General features: G+C 57.4%; 7 protein-coding genes across 7 annotated transcripts; 3 read left to right on the top strand and 4 right to left on the bottom strand.

Annotated features, from left to right (window-relative positions):
- Positions 1-2,420: 2,420 nt before the first annotated feature.
- JDV02_004597 (uncharacterized protein) lies at positions 2,421-5,246 on the bottom strand. Its single transcript, XM_047985827.1, has 4 exons — positions 5,120-5,246; positions 4,421-5,038; positions 4,216-4,353; positions 2,421-4,149 (listed from the first exon to the last, which is right to left on the bottom strand). The coding sequence occupies exons 1-4, from the start codon at positions 5,171-5,173 to the stop codon at positions 3,427-3,429; spliced, it is 1,533 nt and encodes a 510-aa protein (XP_047841804.1). The 5' UTR covers positions 5,174-5,246; the 3' UTR covers positions 2,421-3,426.
- Positions 2,491-3,495, top strand: JDV02_004598 (uncharacterized protein). The gene has a single exon (XM_047985828.1). It carries the CDS (start codon positions 2,533-2,535, stop codon positions 3,322-3,324), a length of 792 nt encoding a protein of 263 aa, XP_047841805.1. The 5' UTR covers positions 2,491-2,532; the 3' UTR covers positions 3,325-3,495.
- Positions 5,247-5,852: 606 nt separating the features above from the next.
- On the bottom strand, positions 5,853-7,417 carry JDV02_004596 (uncharacterized protein). The gene is made up of 4 exons (XM_047985826.1): positions 7,075-7,417; positions 6,511-6,969; positions 6,311-6,394; positions 5,853-6,207 (listed from the first exon to the last, which is right to left on the bottom strand). Exons 1-4 carry the CDS (start codon positions 7,323-7,325, stop codon positions 5,892-5,894), a joined length of 1,110 nt encoding a protein of 369 aa, XP_047841803.1. The 5' UTR covers positions 7,326-7,417; the 3' UTR covers positions 5,853-5,891.
- Positions 7,418-7,517: 100 nt separating this feature from the next.
- JDV02_004595 (uncharacterized protein) lies at positions 7,518-8,023 on the bottom strand (the record flags this gene model as incomplete). The annotated part of the gene is made up of 2 exons (XM_047985825.1): positions 7,518-7,823; positions 7,913-8,023. The coding sequence occupies 2 exons, from the start codon at positions 8,021-8,023 to the stop codon at positions 7,518-7,520; spliced, it is 417 nt and encodes a 138-aa protein (XP_047841802.1).
- A 1,630-nt stretch (positions 8,024-9,653) lies between these two features.
- Positions 9,654-13,314, top strand: JDV02_004594 (uncharacterized protein; the record flags this gene model as incomplete). Its single annotated transcript, XM_047985824.1, has 7 exons — positions 9,654-9,706; positions 9,787-9,978; positions 10,041-10,182; positions 10,265-10,692; positions 10,780-11,338; positions 11,402-11,490; positions 11,558-13,314. 7 exons carry the CDS (start codon positions 9,654-9,656, stop codon positions 12,081-12,083), a joined length of 1,989 nt encoding a protein of 662 aa, XP_047841801.1. The 3' UTR covers positions 12,084-13,314.
- JDV02_004593 (uncharacterized protein) lies at positions 10,929-14,574 on the bottom strand. Its single transcript, XM_047985823.1, has 2 exons — positions 14,132-14,574; positions 10,929-13,916 (listed from the first exon to the last, which is right to left on the bottom strand). Exons 1-2 carry the CDS (start codon positions 14,496-14,498, stop codon positions 12,184-12,186), a joined length of 2,100 nt encoding a protein of 699 aa, XP_047841800.1. The 5' UTR covers positions 14,499-14,574; the 3' UTR covers positions 10,929-12,183.
- Positions 14,575-16,069: 1,495 nt separating this feature from the next.
- On the top strand, positions 16,070-21,250 carry JDV02_004592 (uncharacterized protein). Its single transcript, XM_047985822.1, has 4 exons — positions 16,070-18,315; positions 18,409-19,136; positions 19,214-20,151; positions 20,210-21,250. Exons 1-4 carry the CDS (start codon positions 16,118-16,120, stop codon positions 20,996-20,998), a joined length of 4,653 nt encoding a protein of 1,550 aa, XP_047841799.1. The 5' UTR covers positions 16,070-16,117; the 3' UTR covers positions 20,999-21,250.
- The last annotated feature ends 302 nt before the right edge of the window (positions 21,251-21,552 follow it).

The raw sequence follows: 21,552 nt of genomic DNA, 5'->3' as shown, positions 1-21,552 counted from the left end.
GAGGAACGTTGAAGGCACTGTGTCAAATGCGAGACCAGGAGACTAACTTGCATTCATTAATTCGTAGTCATTGAACCCTAGCTTCTCCATGGTTGACAAACACCCCAGCTTTATCCGGCCCGATCCCAGTTCGGCTGAGTTTTGTCCTGTATGCTGAAGGAATGGAGATTATTCAACTACTTTGTGTGCGTGGAGGAATGGCATCAGTTATGCCGCCATCTCGTATCACCTGCAGGTGGCTGTTTCGCCATCCTCAGCCGACACCCTGCTCTCTTCGTTTCGCCCCCCCTGGCCCAATCAATAGAGATCAAGGACATCGTCAACCAACATCCCACTAGAGACGGCTAGGCCACATATCCGTCCCTGGCCTGCGCCTGTCAACGTTTGCGCAGGGACCTCTCGTCCACATGTCTATGTGCCATTCTAACAAAGTAGGTCTATGCGGTCGCCGATCGACCTCGGATCTGTGCTTGAACCCGCTTGGCCACGCGACGGGAGAGGATGCAACAATGCCCCCGAATTTCGGCGGGTCCGAGCAGGAGCGCCCGGGGCACGGGGTCTCGTGCGGTCTGCACAGGCCACACCGCTCCGAGCAATGCTCAATAGCCCCCTCCACTTAGAAGCAAATCTCCATGCCAAGCCGGGTGAATCTCCGCCTCGCGGTTCGGTATGCCGATAGTTAGCGACTCAAGGTTTTGGGATAATACTCAACATCATTATAACGTATCTAGGATTCCCATCCCGGACTGGACTTTCGACTTGATGAGCATAAGCATAAAGAATATTCTCCTACTTTCATATAGACGACCTTCGCGATGAGCTGTGGTCTATCATTTGCCGGCATTATTGCGCTTTTCTTTCACACCACATTCTTTCACTCGAGGGAAATAATTATGCGATGGCGGGACAAAGACCACATCATGGACGATAGCCACGTTGGAATGATGCGTACATATCGGCAGGTGCCTCAATGGAGCTTCCTTTGCGTTTTCGTCCCAATGTTTGGCCTTCTGCTTTGTCTCGTCGTATCTCTGTAACACCGGCCTCACCTGGTGGGCGATCGTTCTTGCCAGAGTGATCGCCCTAGTCTAGTTAGTGACAGTAGGTATCGTTCAGGCTGCGAGAAATATTCAGCTCAGTCCCAACGTTTTCGCCGAAATCATAATTGGCTATGCCTTGCCCGGCAGGCCGACAGCTATGATGATGTTCAAAACATATGTATACATCACAATGTCCCAGGCGCTGGCCTTTGTATCTGGTATGAAGGTTGGCCATCATCTCAAGCTTCCGCCTCGGACGTTATTCAGGACCCAGGTCACGGCTGAAGCGTAGTGTGTTTTTGGTCAAATAGTTGGGTTATATGTCAGTGCGCCCGTCATCTTCTCTGGATTCGGCCAAATTACACCTACTCACCACTAAGTCATTTATCCTAGGGTATTATCGGGTTATCTTCAGTAAATGGAAACGTGACCGTTGAAGGAGCTGGTGGATGCGATTCAACTACATTACTTCTGCCGTGCTGGGTACTGGTTTGACCATCAGCAGAACCGTTGTCATTGTTCTCACGCTCAGTCTAATAGATACTGAGGCGCCTGTATGGTGGGGCAACACGGTCGGGTCTGCCACTCTGTATGCCATAGATAAGGCTTTTCACAAGGTGCTGCAGCCTGACTAGAAGTTCAATTGGGCTCAATGCATGGTGAGCGGGGCAGGCGATGCAAACTGTATTAGCATCGAGAAGAAACAGGGCCAAGACATAGGATGGGCAATTGGAACCCGGGCCATAAGGTCAAGAGAAGGCCTCGTTCGACGAGTCTGTGGACAAATGATGCAAAATTTTGGCGCCGCTCATATGGCTTATTGCTCATTATTCCGAGTTAACGGAGGCCGCATGCGTTGATAGCCTCCATCATATCAGCCGCTGGGTTGTTCGCAATGCGGTAGCAGACAGTAGTCGTGGCGTTGAATGTCAAAATCCCAGCAAAAGGCCAGATGCGCTAAAGACGGGTCGGGCTTGCTCTTCCTGAAGAAGGCCGATGTGCATTGCGGAGATTCTCGCTCTTTGAGAGGCAAAGAGATCGGAGTGGCACGGCGGATATGCCGGAAGAGGCGGTTACAGCACCGAGGGGTCCGGCATGGTTCCGTCATACTCGGGGCACCGGCGCACCTAGTAAACTTCCACCAGATGCACATGGACTCTTTGCTGCACCCATACGCACATGAGATCGCGCGGTCTGCCCAATTCTGACGTATCTGCTGATTGGCCATCCTTGCCGTCCGCCTGGGATCAAATCGAGGGTAAGCTGCAGTCACGCAAGAATAATTGATCCCCAGCTGTAGCGTGCCCACTGGTTACTACAGGGGCGGCCTAAGCTGCTTTTGGAGACTTTACCCGCCAAGACCAGGCCGGTGAGCGAGTGCCGCGGTCGCCGTCGAGGGCTGGAACGATGTAATATATATAAGACTGATGCCAGCGCCTTGTCCGATTCCCCATCGTGCAACTTCATTTTAACCTTGTGTGTGTTTCTCATCATGGCGACTTTTAAGAGTTCTCTCAAGATTACGTATATCGGCACGGCTACGGCCATTCTCGACATCGACGGCGTCAAGTTGATCACAGACCCCGTCTTCTCCCCGGCGGGATCCGAATGGGACAAGGGCATCACCATTCTGCGAACGTCAATCTCTCCCGCCCTCCAGCTTCAAGACATCCCCGCCGTGGACGCCGTGTTGTTGAGCCACGAGGACCACGAGGATAACCTCGACGACTTGGGTCGACGCCTGCTCGATGGCCGCAAGGTCCTCACCACCGTGGACGGCGCGAACAAGCTCGCACCCCGGCCAGACGTGCGAGGCTTGAAGCCCTGGGAGACTGTGGATCTCAACGTCGGCGGCAAACACTTCAAGGTGACGGCTACGCCATGCCAGCACCTTCCCGGGGGCGAATGCACCGGGTTCGTCCTCACCAGCGCCGAATTCGGGGACACAAACGGGCTCCCGAACGCCATATACATATCTGGGGATACCGTATACATCGATGAACTTGCAACTCTCAAGGAAAAGTTCCACATCAGCGTCGCGATCCTGAACCTCGGAGCGGCGTCGGTCCCGGTGTCGGACCCGCCCCTGGTGATTACCATGGACGGGAAACAGGCAGCACGGCTCATTCGCGATATCCAGCCTGACATTGTGGTACCATTGCATTTTGAAGGCTGGGATCATTTTGCACAGGGTCGTGAGGAGGTTCTTGGCGTCTTTGAGCAGGAAGGCATCGATGGCAAAGTTCGATGGCTGCCCCGCGGTGTCGCCACAACCATTGTGTAGGGCCCGGCGCGCATCGCGGACGCGGCCTGCCAGAATCGTCGCCGCAGAAAGGAGATCGATATAGGTACATGTATGTATAGTTTTTCGCTCACTCGGCTCTGCTCATCCGTTGGATGTAGCCCGCAAGAAGTGGCCAATGTAGTGGAAGCCCTTAGCCTCGATCAAGTCAATCGTGCTGTCGCAAGCCTCTATCAAGTCCCATTCTCTAGGATGATGAGACCTGAGGTGTTTGAAGGCGATTTGCAGTGGGAGAATCAGAGACGTCGCTCCGTAAAGCTTCATGTCGTCCTGCATCAGGTAGTTTGCGCTGTCCAGGATAGAAACAGCGACCTGCCGAAGATGGCTTTTGATGGCGGCGTTTTCAGGTACTTGCCCTCGTATCGCCATTGCTAAGGCGCCAAGAGCAGGGACTTTGGCGCGCAGTAGGCGTATGTTCTCGACACATAGTATCCACAACGCCCAGTAGTGTGTCAAACAGTTGGCAATGGTAATGTCCGAAAACCAAAGACACGGTCTGTCATCGTTCTCGTGGGTGGACCAATGCGAGGGCTGCTCCAGCCGCTCGTAGAAGGCATCATGCCAGGTCTCGAGCGCGTGGAGAAGGCCCAGATGTGATGACAGCAATTTTTGGGGCCCCAGCCCAATGCTCTTTCCGTCCGAGACACCGGCCATTAACTGATCAAAGTCCCGTAATAACTTTGGTACATCAGCCGCAACGGTCATCAGCTCATGGAGGGGCGCTGGTTTAATGAGTCGGAAGGGCACAGTCTTCCAGGATGGTTCCGCGAGAAAGGTCGGATTGCGGGCGCAAATGGCTTGGACAATCTGCAGTAATGGACATGAGCCGGAAAGTTTCAAGACCATAACCTTTATCTGTCTCGGACCACTTACTACGGCTGGTCGGAGGCCGAGGAAGAGTCTATGTGCCGGACCAACAGCATAGTATGCCGGGTCTTGAAGCTTCAAAAGCGCCTCCAACCCGAGGGCGTGAGCTTGTGGCGTGCCTGCGTCCGGCCTGGGCAGAATAAGCTGAAGAAAACGCGTTAGCCTTCGTCGTTTTGATTGATGTTTGGTAGAGGGTGAGTGACATGTATACCTCCGAGATCATCAGGCACATGACTGAAGCAGCCAGCACGTTTGTGTTTGTCTTGTCCGCATTGGCAAGCGCGTGATTGACCGAGCGCAGTGCGGTGCCATGGGCCATCAGGGCTTCCCCCATAGACACGATGCCGTGATAGCCCCGCGCAAGAATAGACGTTGCGAGCGTCCGAACCGGCGCCGTGATGATGGCCTCATTCGCCGGCTGGCCGGCCATGTCGGGTAACAGCTCCACCCACGAGCCGCATATCCGTGGCGGAGAGCACGAAGCATCAAGTCCCATGACGTCTGGGTAGATGGCCGGGGCGAAATTTTGTATCAATAGGAGAATAATGTGCTGCAGCGGCCACTGTAGAGCTGGACCGATGGCAAGATGATCTCGGCGGTTTTGTCGCTGCACGGGCAGAGCGTCTGCTTCCAGGGCCGCCCGGCGGCGCCGTGGCTCGGCATGGACATCATCATCCCTAATAAAAGGCTTCTTGGAAGAGACTTGGCCGCCGTGGCGGATACGAGACCCCGTTTTGGACATGGGCACAAAGATGAGGTCGTGGTTATATCCTGCACACTTGCGCCGCGACATGGCGCACTGCGTGCAGGACGGGCGCTTGCCATCGCACTGCGGATCGAGGAGACGTTGGTCAGCGGAAGGGAAGGGCGGGGAAACAGACTTGAGAGTCTGATGAGGGACCTCACTCACGCCCACCTTGCGCGCTCGGCAGGTATGGCACACGGTGACCTGCCTGACCTTCATCACTGCGGCGGCGTTGAGATGACGGTTCCGCCGTAGCCTCGCCTTGCCTCGCCTCTCACTGTCGGGATTTAACGTCGCAGAGGTGTGTGAGTTTGGATGGTACGAAGTACTCTATGGACGACGCAACACAAGAAAGATGTTACTAAATTGGGCCCTGGCATGGCCTGCCACAGCAAGCGCTGGGCTCAGTAAGACACAACCGCTCTGTCAGAGCCCCCTGTCACGTCACGAAGCAAAAAGATGGCAGTGCCTTTTTACTACCCCTTTCTTTTCAAATTTCCATGAAGACGCAGTGGAATTCAATGCTGATTCGCGACTTGACTTGAAGATGTTGTTTTCCGAGGCTTGCTGGACTGCAAAGCTGACGGCAATCATCACCACGGAGAACACATGAGCGTACACGCCATGCAAGGCAATGACAAATTCCGCTGTCGACCCTGCATTTGACGATCGCCAGCGGGCGCTGCGCGCTACGCTGTTTCGGGGCATTTTACCCGCCAAGAGTTTCTTCAGCGCCTGGGGGCTGGGGCACACAGAATCAAACCAGACAATCGAGGCCGAAAAACGTGCCGCTCGGGAGTTGTCATGTAATTAATTACCGAGTGCTGTACGAAAACCAGCAGGCATACGATCGTCGGCCCTCCCATCCCATCAGAGGGGCCTTGCTCGCGTATCAGCCGCCACATCGATCCCTTACACATTCCTTCCATGTCATGTTCTAAGCCAGCTGACCCGTCTTCTTGATCATGTCCACCTCGAGCACCTCATGCTGCTGTCCGCTGCCGAGCTTCGTCTCGACCTGCCTAACGCGCTCGTCAAAGTCTTGATCCGGACCCTTGATCTTGCCAAACGCAAAGGTGTTGTTGTCGAAAATGTCATTCATCTCTTCCAGGCTCCTGCCCTTGGTCTCCTGGAAGAAGAAGAAGACGTGCACAAACGCCGCCACGCAGAACGTGCCGAAGATCATGTAGAATCTCCACTGGATGTTCTGGAACGCCGGTGGGGTCATAAAGGTTAGGGAGAAGTTGCAAAGCCTGCCATCACCGCAAGTCAGCCTCGACTATCGTCACTGCATTCATTGACGCCGACTGGGGGTCCGCCCTGAAACCCAAGCTCAATCGCAGATGGCTGTCTTACCAGTTGAATAATGTCGCCAAAGATACGGCCTTGGAGCGAATGTACAGCGGAACAATCTCCGACGGGTAGATCCAGCCCATCGGTCTGTGTGTTTGTCAATGCTGTCAGCCGAGCATATCCAGCGTGCGCACCGCCCTAGACATGGAGCGACCAAACCACAGGCCGCCCCGATTGATGAGGATTCCGGGAGAAAAACTCACCCCCAAGTGCAAGCAAACGTGGCGATGAACAAGTAGCTGCATGCTATAATCGCCTTGCTAGCACCCCCACTGCTCACGACCCATGTAATCGTCGGGCTGTCCTTGAGGCCGCCGGGGACGGCGTGGCCCTGCGTCGCCATGATGGCCCCCGTCGCGAACAGCCACACGGCCATGAGCAAGCTTCCCGTCATCATGACACGGCGACGGGGCAGCTTGTCGACGAACAGCAGCGCCGGCACGGTCATAATGACATTGATGATGTACTGAATGCTGGCGATGGTCAGGTTGGTCGTCCCGGACAGGCCCGCCATCTGGAAGATGTAAACGATGTAGTACATGAGGGCGTTGGTCCCGCTGTACTGGGCCCAAATGTGCGCAAAGATGGCGACGTGGACTCGGACAATGTTTCGCTTGGAAAACACCTCGGCCCAGGAAGTCGATCCGTACTGAATCTCTTGTCTGCGAAAAACAAGCAATGTCAGTCAGCCAACCCGCCAAGAGACAAACAAACAAGGTTGCGACAATAACCCAGAAGGGAGAAGGGAAAAAAACGTGAAAACGTACTGCACACGCTCCCGAATCTCCTGTATCTCCGTTACAACTTCAGCATTGGTCGTGTCTTCGTTCGCCCGCAGCGAAGCAAGGACATCCAAGGCCTCTTCCCATCGGTCTTTGCTGGCCAGCCAGCGGGGGGAACGCGGCATAAACGGGACGCAAACGAGCAGCACCACCGCGGGGATCATCTGCAGGCCCCACGGCAGTCTAAAGGAAGTGTTTGACTTGATGAAGGACGTTCCGTACGATATGTAGTACATGATGAGGATCTGTTTTTTTTTTTTGGATCAATAAACTGTCAGCCGTCTTTCCAGTTGACGCCTCCCGCCATGGGCTACACGAGACATAGAACTTACACCCCATGTGATCATCCACTGCTGGAGAGAGATTAAGCGTCCTCGATGCCTCGTCGGACTGATTTCAGCGATATAGATGGGCCTGTGCCTTGTGTGTCAGTCCCTGCCCAACTCCACATACACATAATAGGAGCCCATCGGCACGTACCCTTGGCTGGTCAACATGCCCACGGCCCAACCATTGACAACGCGCGCCACAATGAGCATCGCGCGGTTCTGCACCGCGCTCATCAATATCGAGCCGCATATGAAGATGACGCACGCGACAGCCATGGAGTCTCGCCTCCCAATCCTATCGCCCGTCCACGAAGCAAAGAAGGAGCCGAGCAGGGATCCGCCGGCCATGGATGCCGTAATGCCGCCTTGGGTCACCGAGTCGGGCTTGGAGAAGTAGCTTTTGTACTAGAAAAACCCGGACGTTGGTTTCAGTAGTCCTGCTATTTGCGGCTCCCACGAAATGTCAAAATTTTCGGTGTTGCTGTCTGACTGACCTGCGGCGTGGCAAGCACTGCTGACAGAGTGCTCACGTCAAAGCCCTGCAACAACCCGCCGATTGTCGCCAGCGTCGCGACGAGATACACATTGGTGAGTCTGGGCACCATCTTGGGCCGTCTGAGCGTTGGAAACCAGGCTCCAACGGGGCCGAGAGGTCGGGTCTGTCTTTCGTGGAGCTGCTGCTGCTGGCAGTCGGGCAGGCAGGTGATGCAAGCGGACGACGGTCTGGTGAATTCACGGAAGCTCCAGTTGGCTGTTGAGGCACCGGGGAGTCGCCTCAATGGCAAGGATGACGACCATCCCGTCCGTATTTGTATGTGCCCGGGCCAGGCCGACAAGAGGAAAATGCCGATTTCAATCTTCAAAGTACGCACGCCAAAGTAAGATCTCGCCGCCGAAGACGATTCCAAGCCACGTGCCCACGGGGCTCACTCATGGCCTTGATTTCCCCAGAGTCTGGGGAAATGGCGTTTGTCGTTGGCGCCATCAACTCCAAATCTGTTTGGCTGGAACCCTCCACAATTCGGGCCCATCGGCTTCGCTAGCCAACGATTAGGCGAGGGGCCGAGTATTTCCAGAGGGCAGGTCGTCGGCGCCGTCGCCTATTAGTATCGATGCCCCCGTCGCGTTTCGACCCGTCGGTCGGCTCGCCCCCCAGGCATTCAGCTCCAGCCAACAATGATACTTTTTCCGATCCAAGACGAACCCGAGACCAAGGTTTGTAACAACTCCCTGTGCTAGGTAGGGCTCCCAGTTGACGGCGGCTGGTCCTCACCCCAGTAGACCTCCCTCCGTCCATCGCTGCTGCTGTCGTCCGTCTCCGCCCTCCCCCCCTGGGTGGCTTCCTCACTCCGTACATGTACGGCCTTGTCGAGCCGACAGCGCCTAACCCCGACCACACACTTTCGGGGGGCTCCCATTTCATCAGTACGTTGAAGATACGACCAGCCGTGTAAGATGAACGGTAGCAAAAGGAAGCCGCAGTCGCCGGCAAGCCTGGAGGGGAACGCGGAGAGAGGGAAACGGTCCAGGACAGGTATGATTGATGATGCCAGAGTGGACTCCATTCGCGCAAACTGCGCTACCACTACTATGCGCCGCCGTCTAGTGATTACTGCTGACGACCCCCGGGGTGCTCCGTTTCTCAGGATGCGGGACTTGTCGAGCGCGCAAGGTACGGGCAGCCGGTTCCTTTCAAGTATGTATATACTTGCATGAAGGGTATATCCTCACATAGTAGCGGTATAGGTCAAATGTGACGAGCGGCCAAACGGCTGTGCCAACTGCGAGCGGCTTCAGATACCCTGCCTCCGGCCACCAGAGGGAAGCAGCAGCCCGGCATCGCTAGCCACCACCGCCGCAGAACACGCCATCGTCACCGCGGAGAAGCTTCGCAGGCACCGCGCTTTCCGCTCATGTCGTCCGTGTCGAGTCGCCAAGGTGCGCTGCTCGGGCGAGCAGCCCGCGTGCCAGAGGTGCCGCCAGCGTAGCCGCAAGTGCGAGTACGACGACAAGGCGGCGCCACGGTGGGTGAAGCGCGCGCGAAGGCTGCAGTCCGGCGGCTCCCACGATGAGCCATGCGGGACAGAGGCATCACGGGATGGCGCTCGTGGTGCCCGTGCCCATCGAGGGGCTGGATCGAGTGCTTCGGAGAGCGACGATGACAATGAGCAGGGCACGAGGGGACTTGAGCGCAGGCGTCAACAACCCGTTGCCAGACGTCAAACGCCGCCCGAGATGCAGCAGCGCCAACAAGTTCTTGGTCGCAGCGTCCCTCCAGAGATGGAATGGTGCGTGAGCCTAGTTCCTCCCAAGTCGGCATCCAGACACAAGCTGGGCAGCAGTCTGACTTGACGGACCCCTTCTACAGGCTCTTTTCGCACAAGCTCCCCGCCTTTCCCTACGTCCTCCGACTTGTGAAGCTGTACTTTAAAATGGTCCATCCGCTTCGATCCTTCGGCTTCATACATCGCCCGTCGTTTATGCAGTTCATCGAGGACCAGAGCGAGGCTGGCCGCAACAGCAACGTCGTCCTCTTGGCTGTCTGCGCGCTGGGTGCCAAGTACGTCGAGCCCCATCCATGTATTATTGCCAATGATGTATCAGTTACCAATGATGTGGCAGGTTCTTTGCAGCCTCGTCTGCGACATCGTCGTCGGAGGGGGCAGGCGAGGGGCTCGCCTTGCGCGCAGGCTGTCAATGGGCACGCAGAGCCCAGCAACTGCTCTTTGCAAGCATCAACCGCCCGTCTACAGACACAGTCATGGTAACGTTATACTAATATACGACACACGGACACTATCCGTCCGGCTCCAAGCACTCAGTCTCACTGACCGTCGTTGCTCTAGGCCGCCGTCCTCTTACACGAACACGAGCTTCGCATCGGCAACTACGCCGCCGCATTCATGATCACCGGGCTCGCAGTCCGCTTCGCGCAGGGGCTCCAGCTCAACGTCGAGCAGCAAGTCGTCCACGCCCGCGTCAGCCCGGCCAAGGTCATGCCCTCGCTGTATGAGTCGTGCAGGCGCGTCATGTGGAGCGTCTATGTCATGGATTCGTGGGTGGGGAGCGGCGTGGACGAGCTGACGATGCTCGACGACAAGAACATCAACATCCAGCTGCCCGCGCCCGAAAGCGACTTCGTCCTCGAGACGCCCAGGGCGACGCTCCTCCCACAGTTGCCGTCAGGCGGTAGCTTTAGGACGACCAGGTCTGGCGAGCTGGACCTTGAAGCGCATTTTGTTGTGATGGTGGGCCTCCGCAAGAGGATCTTACGGTACGTCTGTCTGGCGAGGGGTGCTGCCACCGATGTCAAATTGGAGTACCACGGTCGCTCGACACTCCGTTGACTGTCTTTTATTAGGGTCGTCAAGCACTTGGACGAGTCGCAACCGCCATGGGTAGACCAGTCGGAATACTCAACCCTGAGGGCAGAGTGTCAGGCGTGGTACAGCTCCCTGCCAGAGAGCCTCAAGTTCAGTCGCTCGGCGGTGCAGAAACGCAAGGTCTCGGGCCAGCACGGCGCGCTCATACTCTTGCACATCACATATCACCAGTCCATGTGCGACCTGACGAGGATCGGCATGGCCGAGCTCTTTCGGATCCGCGCGCCCATCGCGTTCCCCGCGGAACAGCACGAGTTTGTGCAGCAGGTGCAGGACGCTTGCTTCGACCACTGCATGGCCGTCTCCTCGGTCCTCCAAGAAGCTCTCCATCATGGCACCGAGGCCTTTGCGGACACTTGGCTTTGTGTCGTGGCACATGACGTATCGAGAGTCCAGATTCACTACGCGAAGAACCACTTGGGATCTGGCACGCGACATGACCACTACGGCTTCGCATCCGAGGTAAACGCCGCGCTTAGTGTCAACTTTGAGGCCCTGCACAGGATGACCCCGTTGCTCGCTTTGGCGAAGCCCTTGGTACGTCATCTGTCTATCGTTGCTTAAGGACGTCTCACTGACGTGGTGTTACCCGTGCATCAGCACACCGCGGCGCTTGCATTGGCCAAGTCGGCGGGCTTCGAGCTGTCGATGGCTGACCCCGAAGCACGCTTCAATGCTTCCGGAAATGCGTAAGCTACCCTGGTCAGAAGACATCGCATGCGCGGAACTCGTTGCTAACGATCCATGGCACGCCAGGCCGTCCCGTCCAGGCAGTCCCTGTCCTCTTACGCCAGAGTACGTCTTGAACCCACTGGCCATCTACCGCATGGCACGCAAAGAGATCCGAGCAAGCCGGTCCAGCGGAGCGGACTGCGCCGACAGGAGTTGTGCTGCCGACGAGGAGTACACGGAGGTGCACCAGCCCATGCCGACGCCTGCAATGGAATCATCAGCCATCGCAGAGCCGGCGTACAGAGCAGCAGACAACCCGCAAGACCAAGCCGATGCCATCCGGAACATGCCCATGCCGGAGCCATTCCAGCTTCCCATGAGCTTCGACGATTTGCAAGTGTACATGAGCCTTCCGCCCTTGCTCGATCCGTACGAAGAGCCGGCAGATCACAGGAACGGAACGGGGGCCTTCTTCGACTTCAACGGCGCGTCGGCCATGGCACCGTTCCAGGCAGCTCCCGTGCCATTCGTGGGACCAGCCGACCCGGGCGCTGGGCTGGCGGAGTATATGCCCCAGTTTGACCAGCGAGGATCCATGTGGGCGACGTAGAGCGACATGGCGGCGATTACAGGTCGTTGACGTCTCGGCTCTAAACTGTCTGGCCCCCGTGACCCATAACAAGGGAGTGCACCGTTCCGTCTGCATGGCCTCACACTAGTTTGATGGTCATGACTTCTTCGGGAAACCCCAAGCGTTGCAGCCAAAGATCAGCACTCACGCCGGCCTGCGATGGTGGCTTGGACAGCTGCACGAGGCCGATGCGCTTCAACGTGAGTGACTCGCATGTCACAGCGAGACTTGCGGCTGTCAATATCATGAGGTATATGGCACCGGAAACGGGCGACTCGCCCAGCGCCAGGCAAAACACCTCCGAGCCGTGTGGGATAGCATCGTGCCCCGCGCGAACATCATAGTCTGCCCAGGTGGTATTGACGGCGGATTCAACAATATCGAGCCGGAGAAGCTGCCATGGCCTCACCGCGGTGCTGTTGTCCCCATCTTCCTCATAGCGGACTCTTGTCGCTGCCAGTCTGCCACGCAGCTTGAGGTGGCCGTCCAGCAGCTCACCCGTCTTGTCCACGCCTGCGCTCGCACAACTGGCTTCCAATACCTCACAGAGAGGCACTATGCCGGCAGCCGCGTCGGCGAATTTGACGGCGCCCTTGACGGCGCCCCAAGACCATGAGGGGGCTCGCCATGGAGCCGGGCGTTGCGCCGGGGCGCCATCGTCGCTGCCCGCGCCAACAACAAAGCCCTCTACGTGCCACAGGAGGTCGCCGACGAGCGTCTTCTTCCACAGGCCGGCTAGGTACTCCGACTGTACGACGCTTTGGAAGTGCTTGGCCAAGCCCGAAATGGCCGGGAATATGTCTCTGTCAAACGTGAGGTCCAGCGTAGAATACTCCTCGACCAGCCGATGCCAACATCGGTCCAGCTCCGTGTCGCTGAGTGTCAGCCAATGGTCACGACTGAAAAAGGTCTTGGGGCGCGATATATGATCAACTCCAGCTTCGTTGTGGGAAGCCGGTGTCCCATGCGAAGCGTCTCCACACGTGCATTGACAGTAGCTGGCCTCGAGGCACTCCCAGAAGAGCTCTTGCGGCCCAAAGTGCAGGACGCGCGGCGACAGGAAGCGTTCTTGGAATATCCACCCGCGGGTGAGCGTTGGAAGATCGGGCCTCGCGCCGAGTCTCTGGTCCATGTACCCCGGAATATGGGCGAGGGAGCGCCGGAAGCAGATTGCTTCGGTGGCGTCCTCGGCGAGCGGAAGCTTCAGGTGGTGGGCTTCAAACGGCGGGCCACAGACCGCAAAGAGGCCGTCCTCGACGTCGGCGGACCTCGATGCGGCAACAACCACAAGGGCATGATTGAATATAGTTCCCATCTTGCTTGACTCCTGCCTCCAATCATGCGCATCATCTTGGACGATGCACAGGCTATCAATCCAGAGGCGCCTGACGCCCAGCCTTCGCACGAATAGTATGGTTTCGCGATATGTCTGAGGCAACGCCGACCAAGGGATTCCTTTGGAGTGTTGGCTCAGGTTGGAAGAGACGGTCTGCAGGACGGCGGCGCGGCTGCTGCCCCAGCGGTGGCTGAGACAAACGTACTCGGGGTAGTGCGCCCCCTCATCGTCGTCGTCGCCGTCGTCGCTTTGCTCTACAAGGCGCACCGGGTCGCCGTCCCGGGTGCCGATATCGAGCATGCGTTGCGCCCGGCCGCCTGGCGCCGGGAGACGGGAGCGGCGGCATGTCGCATGGGACTCGAGGCACCGCGACAGGCACTTGCGCGCCCATGCCAAGCTCGCGTCGGTGGCGGTGCCGGCTGGGACGTCAAACCCGACCGACACATCGGGAAACGTGCTCGCGAGCCAAGAGGAGTCTACGAAAAGCAGTAGTGCAGAGTTGTTGTTAGCTGGGTTCGGGCTTCCCGACGACTGGGCGCATCGTCACCAGACGGCGGCGGCGGCCATCATGAACAAGTTGAATGGCTGACGGCGGCACGCAAAAGTCCGGGGCCCGCAGCAATCAAAATGCCCGGGCGACGGACTATGTACGTCCTGATACTAAGGGGTTGTTCAAGGGGTCTTATCTCACTTGAAGATCCGGGCGGGGCGAAAACAGAGATAGGCAGCCCGCGTGAGAAAACAAACATGCCCAAGCTCGGGCCAGAGGCCACCGCGTTGAAGTCGATACGTAGCAGATCATCACCTTCCTTCAGGGGTGCCGCCGCCGCCGCCGGCAAATCAGCTCCATCCTGATGAGCCAGGACACGGGCCAGTCCGCAGGAGAGGACGGAGCATGTGACGCATCCTGCGCGGCCCGCATCGGCCATGCTGCCGAGGCTGGTAATAACAGAGGCCCGGGAGCCATTCGGGGGTCGGGGGTGGTTGCAGGCCCGGCACGGTCTATGTTGCTCAGGGTCCGTGTTTGTACCCCGAGGAGGAGGAGGGACCGGGGCCATCTCGGGAGGAAGCTCGGGGGTCTTGCGCCCGGTGTAGCGGGAAAGCGGCGGCGGGAGTTACTATAGTGGGTAGGTACAGTAATAACTAGAGCAAAAAGTCAATGAAAGGCGGTTCATCATCAATGTGCATGGGACGGGGCGCGGCGGAGAGTTCAGTCAAGGCGACGGTGGTGTGCGTGGAGCCACCAGCAGGCTTAATTGACTAGGAGGTAACGTTAGTACATGTGCCTCTCTGACAGCAGTGACGTGACAGTCGGCGCCAGACCAATTCCCGACGCCGGCAACGGGGGATTGCAGGGATCCGCCGCGCCTGGACAAGCGAAGAAGCCAAGAAAAAAAAGGTGGCGATGGACGCGCGTGGGTTTGCTCGCAGACGGCTTTTTTTTTTTGGGCCACGCGACGACTCTCCCTACCCGGCAGTAACGGCCTTTCCAAAAGCACAAGGCCATGGCCGTTTTTGAAGATGCCTTGTTGGGCGTTGGCGATTATTGAATTGAGTTGTGGCTCTGGCTCTGACAGTGACAGCGCACCACAGACGATGGCTGCGTGCGTTGGCCAAGGTCACGCGTTATAGAGTTTGGAGCTACGGCAAGCTGAGCTACCAAATATACCGTAGGGGTAGCGAGTTGGCGTTATGGCGCACTCAAGACCATCACCGTTGCGACCTTGCTTGCTCAACGTACCAGGTAAGCCACATCAAAACAGACGCAATATCATCGCAAGCAAGGTCCGTTGTCGTCATTAAATCGGAACCATGGGACTCTTTATCTTGATACAAACTACGTACTGCGATTTTCAGCCCAGACTCTGCCGCGCGACGGCCAACGATTCATCAACAACCGCGCTTCTTCAAGCCACACTCGTGGCTGGCTCTCCCCGCCGCCGGCCACGCACCTGCTGAAAATACAAAGTGCCGGCCAGTCGGTAACTGCGTATTCTCCGTTTCGCCCGACTCCCGGCGGCACTGCAAGGTTTCGCTAGCTCGGTCCCAGTTCCCGAGCACACCAAGACGCCAAAAAGTGGGAACGCGGATCCGAGTCCCGCACAAGCTCCAGCAGCCAGGCGGCAAGGGTGAGTGATTGCTTGCCCGTTCGTGAATCGTAATGAGACAATCACATGCCAGAAGGACTCGACAATGGTACGTACATACCCAAGTGACCTCGCCCCTGGCCGTTTGTTATCCATGCCAGCCATGCCCATCATCATACCCTCCAGACGGAGGACGACCAAGGCGACTGGAGGCAGAAAGGGGGCTGTGTGCATGAAATCAGCTTTGGCCCAAAATTTTGACTGCACGCGCGCTGGAGCTGCGCTGCTGGGCTGAAAGGGACTGACTGACTGGGCTGGGCAATGACGCCGCTTCCGGAGTCCCCGGGGTCCCATCAAGTCCGGCCTGTCAAACTCCACCCCATCAGGGACGCCGTACCGTAGGGCTCGACTGGGGACTGGCCCAATGCCGTCAGAATGGGACAAACAAGGTTGGAGCTAGGCATCCTGTGGATGAATCCAGTTCTCGTACCTCTTGCTCATATTAAATTGAGGTCTCCTGCTCCCGCGCCCAGGGGAGTTTGGTGCTGTCTGTACTTTCGTATGTGTGCTGGACGAGACAAGGCCGTTGTATGGGAGATTTTTCTCTCTGGAAAGGGCCATCACAAACCACCATGTCCAGTCCTGAGAAGCAGCCGGCGGCCGGCGGCGGCGGCCAAGATGCCATTGACCTGGTCGGCGAGCACGACAACACCCACGGCGGGCAACCCATTGCGAGCGCCAGCGCGCCGCAACCCCAACATGAAACCTCGATCGAGACGGATGCATCAGCGGCTCATGAGCCCAGCTCGTCCTCATACTCGTCCAACGACGAGCGGACATTTCAGCCGCTCCATCGCTTGGAAAGCGCACGAATGATTGAGAATCAGGATAGGGACGAGCTGGTCCGAATCGCCACCGCCCTGTCGCGCAGACGGTCTAGCATTGGCGGTGGCGACCAACCTCGCTTGACGCAGGTACTCACAGGAACGGAGGCGTACGAGTCCTCACTGGACCCCGAACACAGCAGCTTTGACATCTCCAAGTGGCTCCGTCGCTTCGTCGACCAGCTCCAGGCGGAGGGAGTCGAGGCTCGGCGCACCGGCGTCGCTTTTCGGAACCTCGACGTCTTCGGCTCCGGCTCGGCGCTGCAGCTCCAGCAGACGGTCGGCTCCTACCTGCTGGCCCCGGCGAGGCTGGGGGAGCTCTTCAGCTTCGGCAAGAAGGAGCCCAAGCAGATCCTGCATGGCTTCGAGGGCGCCGTCAAGAGCGGCGAGCTTCTCGTCGTGCTGGGCCGTCCCGGATCCGGCTGCAGCACCCTGCTCAAGACTCTCTGCGGCGAGCTCGAAGGGCTCGAGCTCGGCTCCAAGTCGGTCATCCACTACAACGGCATCCCGCTCAAGCAGATGCAGCGCGAGTTCAAGGGCGAGACCGTCTACAATCAGGAAGTCGACAAGCACTTCCCGCACCTCACCGTCGGGCAGACGCTCGAGTTTGCCGCCTCGGTCCGGACCCCCTCCCACCGCATCCAAGGCATGTCCCGCGCCGAGTACTGCCGCTACATCGCACAGGTCGTCATGGCCGCCATCGGCTTGAGTCACACGTACAACACCAAGGTCGGCAACGACTTCATCCGCGGCGTGTCTGGCGGCGAGCGCAAGCGTGTGAGTCTCGCCGAGATGGTCCTGGCTGGCAGCCCGTTCGCCTGCTGGGACAACAGCACGCGAGGGCTCGACTCGGCGACGGCCTTCAAGTTCGTGCAGTCTCTGCGCCTCATCTGCGACGTTGGCGACCAGACCAACTGCGTCGCCATCTATCAGGCCAGCCAGTCCATCTACGACCTCTTCGACAAGGCCACGGTCCTCTACGAGGGCCGGCAGATTTACTTCGGCCCGGCTAGCCAGGCGAAGCGCTACTTCGAGAAGCAGGGCTGGCACTGTCCCCAACGGCAGACCACGGGCGATTTCCTCACCTCAGTCACGAACCCGCAGGAGAGACAGGCGCGCGAGGGCTGGGAGACCAAGGTCCCGCGCACGCCGGAGGAGTTTGAGCGATGCTGGCGCCAGTCGCCCGAGTACCAGGCCATGAAGTCGGAGATGGACGACTACGACAAGCTCTACCTGCACGAGCAGCAGCACGAGAGCGTGGCCCAGTTCCGCGAGCAAAAGAATTACCGCCAGGCCAAGCATGTCCGACCCAAGTCCCCCTACATCATCAGCACCTGGATGCAGATGCGCCTCCTGAGCAAGCGCGCGTACCAGCGCATCTGGAACGACATATCTGCCACCCTCACGCAGATCCTGTCGCTCCTGTTCATGTCTCTCGTCATCGGCTCCATCTTCTTCGGCACCCCCAACGCGACTGTCGGCTTCTACTCCAAAGGATCCGTCTTGTTCATGGCGATTCTTCTCAACGCCCTGACGGCAATCTCGGAAATCAGTGGCCTGTACGAGCAGCGCCCCATAGTCGAGAAGCAAGCTTCGTACGCCTTTTACCATCCCGCGTGGGAGGCAGCAGCCGGCATCTTGGCGGACATACCCGTCAAGTTCTGCACAGCCGTCGTCTTCAACGTAATACTGTACTTCATGTCAGGGCTTCGACGAGAAGCCGGCCCGTTCTTCCTCTATTTCCTCATTTCCTACATGACCGTCTTCGTCATGAGCGCCATATTCAGGACCATGGCTGCCGCGACAAGGACGATTTCGCAGGCAATGGCCTTGTCTGGAGTCTTGGTCCTCGCCCTCGTCATCTACACTGGCTTCGTCATTCGAGTACCAGACATGCACCCTTGGTGAGTACACAGCGCAAGCCCAACCCAAACGATCCCAACCGTGACGTGACCCCCCAAAGACGCCCCGCAACTGACTGCTTTCCTAATAAACAGGTTCGCGTGGATTCGATGGATCAACCCCATCTTCTACGCCTTCGAGATCCTCGTCGCCAACGAGTTCCACAACCAAGATTTTACCTGCTCAGCCATCGTTCCCCCATACTCGCCCCCTCTCGGAGATTATTGGGTATGCAATGCCGTCGGCGCTGTTCCCGGGCAATTTACTGTCAGCGGAGACGCTTTTATCGGACAAAACTACGAGTACTATTACTCGCACGTCTGGCGCAACTTCGGTATTCTCTGCGGCTTCCTCATCTTCTTCATGCTCATGTACTTCTTTGTCGTCGAGATCAACTCCTCAACCACCAGCACCGCGGAGACGCTCGTCTTCCAGCGCGGCCATGTCCCGCAGTACCTGCTCACGGGTAAGGGAAATGTTGTGCAAAACAAGGGTGTCCCTGCGGAGGAGGCCAAGAAGGCAGACGAGGGCGTCTCGGACGTCAAGGGCCTGGAGCCGCAGAAAGATATTTTCACTTGGCGCAATGTGGTCTACGACATCGAGATCAAAGGCCAGCCTCGCAGGCTTCTCGACCATGTCTCTGGATGGGTCAAGCCTGGAACCCTGACTGCGCTGATGGGCGTGTCAGGCGCGGGAAAGACGACTCTGCTGGATGTGCTCGCTGAGCGAACAACGATGGGCGTCATCACCGGCGACATGCTGGTCAACGGTGAACCAAGGGATGCGTCCTTCCAGCGCAAGACGGGATACGTGCAGCAGCAAGGTAAGATGCAAGCGCCTCACTCACTCAATGCGATTGCTCCAAGGAGCCGGAAAGAAAAACTGAACTGACCTCCACAGATCTACATCTCGAGACGGCGACCGTGCGCGAAAGCCTCCGCTTCAGCGCCATGCTTCGTCAGCCCAAGTCCGTGAGCAAGAAGGAAAAGTACGACTTCGTCGAGGAAGTCATCAAGATGCTCAACATGGAAGACTTTGCCAACGCCATCGTCGGCGTCCCCGGCGAAGGTCTCAACGTCGAGCAGCGCAAGCTCCTCACCATCGGCGTCGAGCTGGCCGCCAAGCCCAAGCTGCTTCTGTTCCTCGACGAGCCGACGAGCGGCCTCGACTCCCAGAGCTCCTGGGCCATCTGCGCGTTCCTCCGCAAGCTCGCCAACTCGGGCCAGGCCATTCTCTGCACCGTCCATCAGCCGAGCGCGATCCTCTTCCAGCAGTTCGACCGCCTGCTCTTCCTCGCCAAGGGCGGCAAGACGGTCTACTTTGGTGACATTGGCGACAACTCGCGGACGCTTCTCGACTACTTTTCGGCTAGAGGCGCGCGCAAGTGTGGCGACGAGGAGAACCCGGCCGAGTACATGCTCGAGATCGTCAACAACGGCACCAACAGCGACGGCGAACCTTGGGACAAGGTGTGGAACTATAGCGACGAAGCGCAAGGCGTCCACGACGAGCTTGATCGGATCCACAACGAGAAGCTGAGCCACCGGAGCAGCGGTGCCACTGGTACCACTGGTGCCACAGCCTCGCACGAGGATAGCCGCGAGCACGCCGAGTTTGCCATGCCTTTTACGACCCAGGTCGTCGTGGTGACGCACCGCGTCTTCCAGCAATATTGGAGGATGCCCAGCTACATCTTCGCCAAGTTTGCCCTCGCCATATTCTCCGGCTTGTTCATCGGATTTACCTTTTTCAACGTCGACAGCACCGAAGCCGGCACGCAAAACGTCATCTTCTCCGTATTCATGGTCACCACCATCTTTACCACGCTCGTGCAACAGGTACGTTTTTTTTACATTGAAACTACTGCCTGTGTGCTCATCTGACATATTTAATTAGATACAACCGCTGTTTCTCACCCAACGATCGCTCTACGAGGTTCGCGAACGGCCAAGCAAAGCCTATTCGTGGAAGGCCTTCCTCATTGCCAACATCCTCGTTGAGATTCCGTGGCAGCTCGTTGCGGGTGTCCTCATCTACGCCTGTTTCTACTACCCAGTCGTCGGCATTCAATCGTCACAGCGCCAAGGTCTTGTTCTCCTGTACATCCTTCAGCTCCTGGTCTACGCCTCGGCCTTTGCCGACATGACAATCGTCGTGATGCCAGACGCCCACACCGCATCGTCCGTCGTCACGGTCCTCACCATCATGTCTATTATCTTCTCTGGCGTGCTCCAGACGGTCGACGCCCTCCCCGGTTTTTGGAAGTTCATGTACCGCGTCAGCCCGTTCACGTATTGGATTGGTGGCATCGTCGCGACGGAGCTTCACGGAAGACAAATCACCTGCTCCCAGTCCGAACTGAGCATTTTCAACCCACCCCCGGGGAATACGTGCGCCCAATACCTCATGCCTTTGCAGGGGCGGGCTCCCGGACAGCTAATGAACCCTACGGCAACGGAGCAGTGCATGTACTGCCCCGTCACGAATGCCGATCAACTCCTGGCGGCTTCACGGATCTACTGGGACGACCGCTGGCGAAACTGGGGCATTTTCATGGCTTACATTGTCTTCGACATCTTCGTTGCTGTTCTACTTTACTATCTATTCCGTGTGAGGAAGGTACACACGTCCTTCTCTAGCTTCAGCCTTCCGTGGTCGAAAAAGTCGAAGAAGGGGAGGTCATGAGACTGGTCTCGATTTGGCTGCAATATACATAAGGGTGGTTTACAGGGGGACTGATCAGGATTCTCTATAGGTTCGGCAACCACTGCCGAAATATTGAAGTATGAAACTCTTGATATACTGCGATATATATCTTTTTTTACATGGAATAGTACTTGGCTAAGATAATAACGCCTCCTTGAGCGCTGTTATAGTACGATCATAGTCGCGCTAGTGGTAGTAGAATAGCCTTAGGCAGCTAATACACCTTGGGGATAGCAGCTTTTAGGGATGATTCTCACCCATAAGGGGGTTGCCCTCCTCGATGGCTATAGTATGAGCCAGCTCTTACTATACTCCTTTGTGCATAATAAGCATTCCTCACAGGACGCCGCAATCCGGCAGTAAGGCTTTCTAATATAATATCCTATTAGATATAATTCTTTTAATATTATTTATTATACTAGTTTCCCTTACTCCCTATATACTAGAAGCCAGGCTTATGTTGCAGGAGGATGCCTACAGACTAAATTCCCGAGTGGCTCTGACTCACAGTACTCACATCCGAAGAATTGACA

This window comes from Purpureocillium takamizusanense, chromosome 3, assembly GCF_022605165.1.
Source record: "Purpureocillium takamizusanense chromosome 3, complete sequence".
NCBI classification, from domain to species: domain Eukaryota; kingdom Fungi; phylum Ascomycota; class Sordariomycetes; order Hypocreales; family Ophiocordycipitaceae; genus Purpureocillium; species Purpureocillium takamizusanense.
Note: the sequence above shows the minus strand (reverse complement) of the source record. Positions and strands in the feature narration are given on the sequence as shown.